The 10,180-nt window shown below is 34.5% G+C and overlaps 2 protein-coding genes across 2 annotated transcripts; one reads left to right on the top strand and one right to left on the bottom strand.

The window, feature by feature from the left end:
* Positions 1 to 2,282: 2,282 nt before the first annotated feature.
* LOC141835638 (triacylglycerol lipase 2-like) lies at positions 2,283 to 4,645 on the bottom strand. Its single transcript, XM_074723014.1, has 8 exons — positions 4,394 to 4,645; positions 3,632 to 3,772; positions 3,405 to 3,515; positions 3,149 to 3,292; positions 3,037 to 3,077; positions 2,880 to 2,959; positions 2,683 to 2,778; positions 2,283 to 2,590 (listed from the first exon to the last, which is right to left on the bottom strand). Exons 1-8 carry the CDS (start codon positions 4,643 to 4,645, stop codon positions 2,283 to 2,285), a joined length of 1,173 nt encoding a protein of 390 aa, XP_074579115.1.
* A 1,226-nt stretch (positions 4,646 to 5,871) lies between these two features.
* Positions 5,872 to 9,336, top strand: LOC141835945 (stearoyl-[acyl-carrier-protein] 9-desaturase, chloroplastic-like). Its single transcript, XM_074723350.1, has 3 exons — positions 5,872 to 5,993; positions 7,839 to 8,337; positions 8,776 to 9,336. The coding sequence occupies exons 1-3, from the start codon at positions 5,872 to 5,874 to the stop codon at positions 9,334 to 9,336; spliced, it is 1,182 nt and encodes a 393-aa protein (XP_074579451.1).
* Positions 9,337 to 10,180: the final 844 nt, after the last annotated feature.

Genomic DNA, 10,180 nt, shown 5'->3' with positions numbered 1-10,180 from the left:
ACTGGCTTTAGGTGATGCAAACGGCTTGTGCCTTTTTGCTAGACTGACATCTTTATTCAGTTCAGCAGCGATGCATATATGAAACATATAAATTGGATAGAAATGAGATTCCAAGTGACAACTTGCTAGTAGAGCTATCAAATGGTTAATTCATGATGGGGCCGATTATTCTATCATAAATTTGTCATATAGCAGGACGGAATGGGGTTGACTCATCTATTTGGTGGATTGAAAAATTTTTAATTCAATTTAATTTAAGGATTACGGATTAAGTGGGTCAATTCATAATCTGTTAAAAAATAAAAAATAAAAATATTTAAATTTAAATTATAATTTAAATTGATAAAATTAAAAATTTTAAATTTGAATTGTAATTTAGTTTAAATTTACTAGTTTATTTAATTTTAAATTTAAAAAAAAAATTAATTTATAGTTCAATCTAAGCTTGTCATGGGTTAATTCATGCCGGTCGTGAGTTGCAGATTTAGATGAGTTCATCTATTTGAATTCATTTTAAAATAAAATAATAAAATTTTAATTTAATTTATCTAAATTGTTTGACTGGCCATATCATATGGATGGGTTTAATTTAAATTAACGGTCATTCTTGCTAGTGGGTTTCTTTCGACGGAGCATTAGCAGTACAATATAGATGTAAATTGCTTTTCCCACTCCCTTGACACCGCACCCCCCTCCGCTCTTCTCTCTCTCCCATTCAAATAACATTTTTATCCTTTTTTTTCTTTGTTTTTTTATTTTATGTTACTTATATATATATATATATATATATATATATATATATATATATAAATTAATTTTTATTTAGTTTTATTTTTAAATTAATTTTTTTTATTATTTTTTCATTAATATATATATATATTAATTTTATTTAATTTTGATTTTAAATTAATTTTGTTTATTATTTTTTAAATTTTATTTAAATTTTATTTAGTTTTATTTCTTTAATCAATTTTGTTTATTATTTTTTTATTTTATATAATTTTTAATATATGTCAGAATCTCTCCCTTTTTTAAATTACCTTTCTAATTCGATACTTAAATTACCCACATCCAACTCTTGACACATGTCAGAACTTTCTTTCCCTTTAAATCATCCCTCCTTCCAACCCTTACACATAACACATGTCAAAATTTCTCACCCTCTTTAAATTATCCATTCTTCAACCATTAACACCTGTCAAAATACTCCCTCCCTTTAAATTACCCCCTTCCAACCCTTGATATATGTCAAAATCTCTCATCCCTTTAAATTACCCTCCTTCCAACTCTTGACACATGTCAAAATCTCTCATTACTAATAATAAATTAAATTAATTAAAAAATAAAATTAAATAAAATTAAAAATATACAAGAGCTATTTTTAAATAAAATTAATTTAAAAAATAAAACTTAATGAAAATTAAAAAATAAAAATAAAAAAAGAATATAAATGTCATTTGAAAGGGAGAGAGAAAGAGGTGGGAGGGGTGGCTGTAAGACGGAAGGGGGGGGGGGGGGGGGGGGGGGGGGTGGTGGGAAGCAGCTCTAAAGATCGAAGAAAATTGGAGGAAATCATTTAGTGATGATCCTAGCGTTGAGACAATGCATGGGCAACATGCGAATGGAGCGTGGGTAGATTTGAGGGAGAAGGACAATCAGGGAAGCTTCCAAATCCCTTTGATGACGCAACTTGTAGAAGTTGACTCCGGAGTAGAGAGAAGGAATTGGAATGATATGTAGATCAGTGCTCATTGAGTTGTTCTGGGAACTTTTATTAAACATTACTAATTAGAAGTAATCTTCCAACACTAAGGTGGTATTATATTTGCTACACTTGTAGCTCTATTAATATTCATACTGTGGCTATTTATCATATATATATAACCCGAAACCGGGAAATTGCAGCATGGTTCAGGTGGTCCTGACCGGCTGTGAAATCGCAGTCAGGATGAGATCGGTCATGAAATCACAGTCAGATTGCGACTTAGCGGTCAGTCGTGGCTACTTGGATCTAACTGTGATTTTGATTTTGTGGCTGATAGCTAGAGTTCCAGAGGGAGCTTGTTGCTCTGAATGCCCGTGATCTCTAAATCAGCAGTCAGAATCCTCTAAAGTAGTTTTAAAATAATTTTATTATTTTTATTATAAGAAAAAAAAAGATATTTTAAAAAATAAGGACAACACGACGAGCTAGCTAGGCAACGCTCTCGGCGTTGACTCCCATTATGAAGTCGATATGGGTATACGACAACACGCGACGACGACAATATGATCAATTTAACTTAACTTTGCCTCCTGAAGAATTCTATCATTCCATCGTAGACCACGCTCTTGGCGTCGACTGCCATCACGAAGTCGATATGGGCATACTCCTTAACCAGCTGCAAGCTGAGCTTGTCTTCCTCGTGGCCCCTGAGATCATTCAGCAGCTGCTGCACATCCTTCTCGGCCGTCAAGGCATCTCGACCCCCGTAGCTGAGCAACAACGGGAAATCCTGCGGGACGTTGGAAATATTATACGCCGTCGTCGTCGTCGTCGAACCTCGTCTCCAACCATACTGGTACCTTGCTATCACTCCATCTCTATAAACTGCATGCTCGTTTATTAATTAATTATGATCTTCCGAGAAATAAATAATTAAAACATTCATTAATTCATTAATTCGATCCACTCAAACTTACTCTGTGCAAACTGGACCAGTGTCTTCACAGATGTAGGCTGGGGCTCGAATTGCAAGAAGTAATCGATACTTGAAGAATTGAGGCAACAATTTGTCCCTAATTGTTTTGTTTAATTTTTCAACTGCAGATTAATATTAATCGCAGATAAACAGAAACATTAGGATCGACTGATCCTGTTTATGTGGAATTCATTATACCTGTGAACGCCGTCATCAAGTCGTAGCAATCGACTCCAGGCGCATGACAGATTGAGTTCAAGAAACCCTTTGCTACCAACCTATCATGCGAATATATATATAGAGACAGTTGCACTAGCTAGCAAAACATGCATGCATGCATTATTATTATTCTTACCCTTTAGGATCAAATTCTGCGAGTCCAACCCATCTTAATATCTGCAAGATCAACAAAATGCATGTTAGAAATGAAAGCAGCTAGCAAATTAACATACGTACGTACGTACTACTTCTCCAGTAAATGACTTGGCTGCAATTATTCCTAAAGCAGTGGTCATGTGAGATAAATAGGCGACTGGAGCCAGAAGAGCTGCTGACTTAAGCTTGTCTACTAGTCTCCTCTCAGATAATGCTGCTAGAGCAATTGTAGTCCCCTGCAATAATCATAACAAGTTAAATTCACATATTTTTTGTTTGTTTGGTTGTTTGCTTAATTGTTTTTGTTTGAAAGAAAATATTAATAATTAGTACTTAATTAAAGAATACCATGGAATGACCAACATAGTGCAGCTTTTGTCCGGTTTGGTTGAACACAAAATCAACAGTGGTAGGCAAGTCGTAGATGGACAGCTCATCCCAGGACCAGGACCAATAAGCCTATAAGTTCGTTAAACTCAATACTAATTAATTAAGCATATAATATATAATATATATAGTTAATCTGAGAATTAATTAAGAGAGGAAATTGGTTCTTAATTAATTAATTATATTACTGGTGAAGAAGGATCAAGAGAGACATGGCGACGGCTCCACTGAGTGCCTCTGACGTTGGAAATCCAGACGTCGAATTCAGCATCTGCTAAGATGAACGCCAGTGATTTTTCAGGTGAGTTCAGTAGCCAAGTCATGCCATCCTGCAATCCAATCGACCACATTACTAGCACTTAAAATTTTCATCTTAAATTAAATTATTTATCATTATTCGAACTTTTCATCATCTTTTATTATATATATAGTGTTTGAGAAGCTCTGAGGACACAGCTTTGCAGTAGATTGCGGCGTTGTCAGTACCGAGGACTACGTGCATGCAAAGAGGAGAAAAACAACAATATATAAAAGACTTTTTTCTTTTATTTTCTTTTAGGCAGTGTTTCGAGGCAGGAGATTAATTAGTGAAACACAATAAAATAAAATAAAAGAAAAAAAAGGAAACAAATTTATCAAAATCAAAAATTGAGTATATTAAATAATATTTCATGATCACCATAGTCAATTAGTTAACTCACAATTTGGTGGATTCCTCACAGCCTTGGAATTTGATATTCAATTGTTACTGCCTTATATATATACACGCCAAAGGAATTTATTATTCTAAATATATGTCTTGTGATTACATATATCGAATAAATATAGAAGTAGAACTAAATTTAGGCTTTTAATTAAACCACAAATTAATTAATGAAATTTACCTATGAATAATTACCGTAATTAATCAATCAATTTGATCACCCGAATAATAAGAGAAACAAACTCACCATGAGGACTCCATGTTGCAATAGCACAGGTTGCCTTCCCGGACGATTAGCTCTTCCTCTTCCTTGTGGAATTCTGTGCATGGTCAATATGTATCCGTCTTCCGTTTTAACCTCAAATTCTTGGCATTTGTAGCCCTGAGGGTCGATGACCGTAGCGCACAGACCGTCGGCCCTGACCACGACCGGGTCAGGGCCTTCCGCTTCGCAATGTTGGATGAGGATGAAGATGAAGAGGAGCGAGAAGAGAGCCATTATATTGTTAAGGAATGAGGATGGAGGAGGAGGAGGGGAAGTTCAATGTAACAGTGCTAACCCTCCATTTATATATAAGGTGGGGAGGGTGGCAACTGGAAGAACGTAAAATGCAAGTCAAATCTGGACCGTCCACGCGGCAGGTCAATCCAAGTGACATCCACGATATGCTATAAACAGTCATATATAATTAAAGATAATTACTAATTAGGATCTACCTTTTAGCTAGGATTAACTCGATCGGAGTTGTCTAGCTCCCATTATTTAGCAAAGCTTAGCTGGTGAATTTGTTCTAACTAGCTAGTAGTTCAGTTAATTAGTTTGGTGATATATTTTTGTCTTGTTTTGTGATTTTATTCATAGTATCATTTTGGTTTCTTGGATTGGATTGTGAAATTATATTCAAGATATATGTTTGTAGTAAAGGATAATAAATGAGGTTGTTAGTAGTTTGACAATCCCCTTCTCCTCTTAATTAATGAGTAAATCAATAGAAATAGTTTACTCTACTCCAACTTTAACATTGATTATGAATGAATCAAAAATATCTAAGTTATTTATTTTAAAACTTTGACGAATATTATAGGAATATATAAATTAAAGAATAGATAGCTAGAAAATCAAAAATAAGTTATTCCTTGTTAAGAAATTATACAAGCAATTCCATAAATGAAAAGGAAATCTTATTGATCTTTCTTTTCACTCTCATCAAAAGAATACATACATGGCTATTTATAGGTACATATATAACTATCTTGAAATTCTCATGCTTTTTAATATCCATTCACGTGTCTTAATTTCACATGCATTCACATAAATTGAGAGATGGAGTAACGAGGAAGTTTATGGGATATTGGGTATTTATGAATATTCATGTACATATATTATTTTACAACCTTGAAATTTGATAACAGAATTACCTAATAATGTTAATTGTAGGGGGTAATTAGTACATGCTTGAAAATTGAGGGCGAAGAGAATTTATAAAAATTAAGTAGGTTAAATGGGAAAACTCTGCCGACCAAGTAAAGTTGCAATTTGCCCCTCTTTCTGTGTCGGTTGTTCAATTCGACCCGTGGAACATATTTCGACGGCTGGAATTGTGATTTAGCATCGATTTGCTCGCCTGGTTATTATTAAATACCGCTTCGGCCTCTTTACTGGAGAGGAGGAAGAGCGAGCGAGCGAGAGTGGAAGTTGAGAGAGAAAGCGGAGGAGGAAGAATAATGTCTTCTCTAGTGGCATTTCATACCCAAGTGCCCTTCTGCTCTCGCCGTGACGGCAGGTGGAATTCCAGATCTTGCGGAGTTTATATGGCCTCCGCACATGGATCCTCCGCCGCCACCAAGTGAGCTCGCTTCCGTCTTACGCGCGGTTTGTCTCTGAAATGCTTGGTTACCTTGGGATTCTCGATCTTTCTTTTCGAATTTCCTTTTGGGTTGTGGTGAATTGTTATGGATAGATACAAGTGGCCGAGATTTATTTATTTTATTATTTGCTAGTTTTCGGAATTCATTGTGGATTGCGATCATGCACTCGGTTTTCCTAATCTGTTTGATTTGTATTGGGTGATAATATATCTCTATGGTTTCTGTTTGATTTGAGATCGAATATCTCTTTGCCTTTTCCGCCCCCGAAAATCGACTATCTTTGATATTTATGCCAAAGTTTTCGTTCTTGTATGCCAAATCATCCCTCGACTATCTTTTTCCTTATTGATTTCTGAGAACTGTAGAGTTCTTTGTCTTGCCTTGGGCCCCTTCATTGGCGTTTTGACCACGTTTGACCATGTGTACTGGAATTACAGTTTGGAGAATGTTTACGAGACTTGCAGTTTCTTGTCCGTTTCCCTGTTTTTATGAGCTTGCAATTATGTAAATTTTTCAAACTAAGTTTGCAAACTTTCATAGTTGTTTAGAATTTTTAATTGTCACGTCTAATACCCATGGATCGAAGAATTTTTAAGATTGGGCATGGATGCAGTTATTGCTGCAGTAACTTATTTAAAGTCCATGGATGGTCTGACAATTAAGCTTAATGAAAGAATTATCTTCTATATTCACCCACTAGGATATATAAACTGTGTTTTGCACAATTAGATTTTGAACTCCATATTTTGAATTTTATTTTGTTCTTGATTCATGTACTTGTTTCTTTGTGCATCTAACAGAGTTGCTCAGAACTTTGCGTTTAGTTGATCTTGTACTCTGAAACTGGTAGATTCTTAAAAACTTCCATCTAGTATTTGAAGTTCCCACGTGACATGGGAATCATCCATGATCTCCTACACATATATAATAGACATACTGAGCAAATGACTATGGTGCTGAGCCTATCAATTTGATGTTTTATTGTCAGCGTGCTTTTTAACATGGTTTCCATCAGTAAATGAACTTTTGTATTTGTTGCTGTAATTAAAGATGCAAAGTAGCTTTGTATTAGACTTAGTAACTATTGATAGCTTTGTTTTTTATTGTTTTGGCCTTTAGATGTATGGGTTTCTTAGTAACTATTAAGTTGATCACGTAATCTGAAATTGGTAGTTTCTTGAAAAGTTCCATGTAGTGTTTCAAGTTCCCACGTTTTCCTGTGAATTATCCATAATTTCCTACATGTATATATGATGGAAATGCTGCACGGATGTCTATGTATGTCGAGAATAGCACTTTGATGTTGGTTTATTGTTTGCATAATATCTGCATACTTCCATCAGTATGTGAATAGATATTTCTTGCTGCAACTAAAATGCATTACTGGGCCAGTTATTCATGCACTGGTTCTTGTTCCTGCACCCCTAGAAACATCAAATCTTTCTTGTGTCAACTGTTATGCAACCTCCTTATATTGGAATTGCGACTTAAATAGTGTTTTTTTTCTGGATGCATCAGAAAAAAAAGTCCTTTTGTACAGTAATTATGCATCCTCATCCATTCTACTTTCTCATGGTAATCTTTCAAGTAATGCTATTGTCACCTAGTGAAGTTGGTATTGAAATATATGAACTTTTGGTGCAATGATAGATTTAGTTATCTATTTTATTCTTGTGGTTAACATGTTGCTTAACGCACACCGATGGTTACCAAAATAAACTATTTGATATGTCTCATCTAAGTATGTTATGAATGTTGATGTACTAACTTCACATGTTTTATAGCTTTTTTTTTTCCTTATTGCTCTTGCTATATGGTTTCAGAGTTGGGACTCAAAACAAACCCTTCGCACCTCATGATTTGAATGTTCAAGTTGCTCATTCATTGCCACCCAAAAAGATTGAGATTTTTAAGTCGTTGGAGGGTTGGGCAGAAAGTAATATTTTGGTGCATTTGAAGCCTGTTGAAAAATGTTGGCAGCCACAAGATTTTCTGCCTGATCCTTCTTCTGAGGGATTTTATGATGAAGTCAGGGAACTGAGAGAACGCTCAAAGGAGATTCCTGATGATTATCTGGTTTGCTTGGTTGGAGACATGATCACTGAGGAAGCCCTTCCTACATATCAAACAATGCTGAACACCCTTGATGGTGTTCGAGATGAGACAGGTGCAAGCACTACTTCTTGGGCTAGTTGGACAAGGGCTTGGACTGCTGAAGAAAATAGACATGGTGACCTTCTGAACAAGTACCTATATCTTTCTGGAAGAGTGGACATGAAGCAAATTGAGAAGACGATTCAGTATTTGATTGGCTCAGGAATGGTAATATCTACTTGATTATAGTTGATGGTTAGGTTCAAGTTTAACTTCCTTTTACATAGTATTGGAAGATGTTTTGCTGCAACATTTGAGGCTGCATAGGAATGCTACCATGTGTTTAGTTCTGCTATGTCTCTTTGATTCTTACAAACTGATCCTTCCATTTGGGAGCTTTTTCTTTGAAATTTTATCCCAGTTTCATCTTCTGTTTGAGTTGACTAACTGCTTCACTAGTGTTACAGATTAGAGTATTCCTAACATTATTTAATAGTCTTGTGATGCTTACTCATTTTAGATCAACAGAAATTAGTTTTAGAGGTTAATATTGAATTATTTTATACATTGAAAATTAGCTAGCACGCACAGGAAACATTGAATGGTAATTTCTACTTGTGATACTTACTCCTTTTAATTATCAATTTTCCATTCATTTGATTTCAGGATCCAGGTACTGAGAATAATCCATACCTTGGCTTCATATACACTTCCTTTCAAGAGAGAGCTACTTTCATTTCCCATGGAAACACTGCTAGGCTTGCCAAGCAACATGGGGATCTCAAATTGGCTCAAATATGTGGAATAATTGCATCTGACGAAAAGCGCCATGAGACTGCATATACTAAAATAGTGGAGAAACTGTTTGAGATAGATCCTGAAGACACTGTGCTTGGATTTGCAGACATGATGAGGAAGAAGATCTCAATGCCTGCCCATTTAATGTATGACGGACGAGATGAAAACCTCTTTGAGCACTTTTCAGCAGTTGCTCAGCGGTTGGGTGTATACACTGCCAAGGACTATGCTGATATACTCGAGTTCCTTGTTAATAGGTGGAAGATAGCTGATCTAACTGGTCTTTCTAGTGAAGGGAATAAGGCCCAGGATTTTATCTGTACTTTGGCTTCCAGAATAAGAAGACTCGAAGAAAGAGCACAAGCTAAGGCCAAACAAGCTCCTACCATGCCCTTCAGTTGGATCTTTGACAGGAAGGTGCAACTCTAGGTGGCATTGACTATTTTTGGCCTGATATGGTTTTTGCATGGAAGCAAAGCATAGCATATCTTGATCCCCACAGTATCCATTCCCTTAATAAGAAATATTGTTGTCGATGGGAAGACTGGATGTTCTACAAACTATATCACAATCAAAACTACGAGTTCCCCTTGAGAAGGGAAGATTGTATTGTTTGGATTATCTTGTTCTTATAAATAAAGTGATTTGTTAAAAAAGGTTTTAATTTACATCATTCTCCAACATGACCCGCCGGAGGGAGTGAAAGAAGGAAGACAGAAAGGAATGGCTTGCAGAGTGAAAAACATTTTTTTATTCATTATTAAGGATTAAGAAAGCCTTAAATATAAATTAATTTTTTTAATATTTTTTATTGTATAACTTTTAATTATGTTTGTTTTTTAAAATATGAATCACACGAGACACTTATAATATAATTACCAAATGGGCATTTAGTTAAGGATTATCATTGATAACTTTGATTATCTGTTTAAAGTTATCAACCATAATCTCGTTTGATTCAAGTTATGATCGATTTTCAAGTTAAAATAATATCATCGGCATATCAGCAAATGAGTTATAATTTAAAAATTTGATTATTTTGATAGTCTAAAGTTTTCTACAATTTCGGTGGTTAACAAATTTTTTTTCAAAATAACTCTTCGATTTTAAAATTCAGTTAATTGAAATATATTGAAATCTAATTAAATTCACATTAATTAATTTAATAAAATTTAATTTAAAATTTTATAAATTTAGGTAATTTATTTTAAATTTAAAAATAAAATAAAATTAATGAATTATATTTATTAATTTAATAAATCATTTAATTACA

Source organism: Curcuma longa, chromosome 10 (genome assembly GCF_044706935.1).
Source record: "Curcuma longa cultivar G26 ecotype Majalengka, Jawa Barat chromosome 10, ITB_CL_G26_1.1, whole genome shotgun sequence".
NCBI classification, from domain to species: domain Eukaryota; kingdom Viridiplantae; phylum Streptophyta; class Magnoliopsida; order Zingiberales; family Zingiberaceae; genus Curcuma; species Curcuma longa.
This window is presented reverse-complemented; position numbering and strand designations above follow the sequence as displayed.

Excerpts from the sequence above, each read along its gene's own strand:
- LOC141835638 (XM_074723014.1), bottom strand. The coding sequence starts at position 4,645 with ATGGCTCTCTTCTCGCTCCTCTTCATCTTCATCCTCATCCAACATTGC. Across the intron at positions 3,516-3,631 it reads CTCTTGATCCTTCTTCACCA|GCTTATTGGTCCTGGTCCTG; the intron begins GTAATATAATTA and ends ACGAACTTATAG. Across the intron at positions 3,078-3,148 it reads CCAAGTCATTTACTGGAGAA|ATATTAAGATGGGTTGGACT; the intron begins GTAGTACGTACG and ends TTGATCTTGCAG.
- LOC141835945 (XM_074723350.1), top strand. The coding sequence starts at position 5,872 with ATGTCTTCTCTAGTGGCATTTCATACCCAAGTGCCCTTCTGCTCTCGC. Across the intron at positions 5,994-7,838 it reads GGATCCTCCGCCGCCACCAA|AGTTGGGACTCAAAACAAAC; the intron begins GTGAGCTCGCTT and ends ATATGGTTTCAG. Across the intron at positions 8,338-8,775 it reads ATTTGATTGGCTCAGGAATG|GATCCAGGTACTGAGAATAA; the intron begins GTAATATCTACT and ends ATTTGATTTCAG.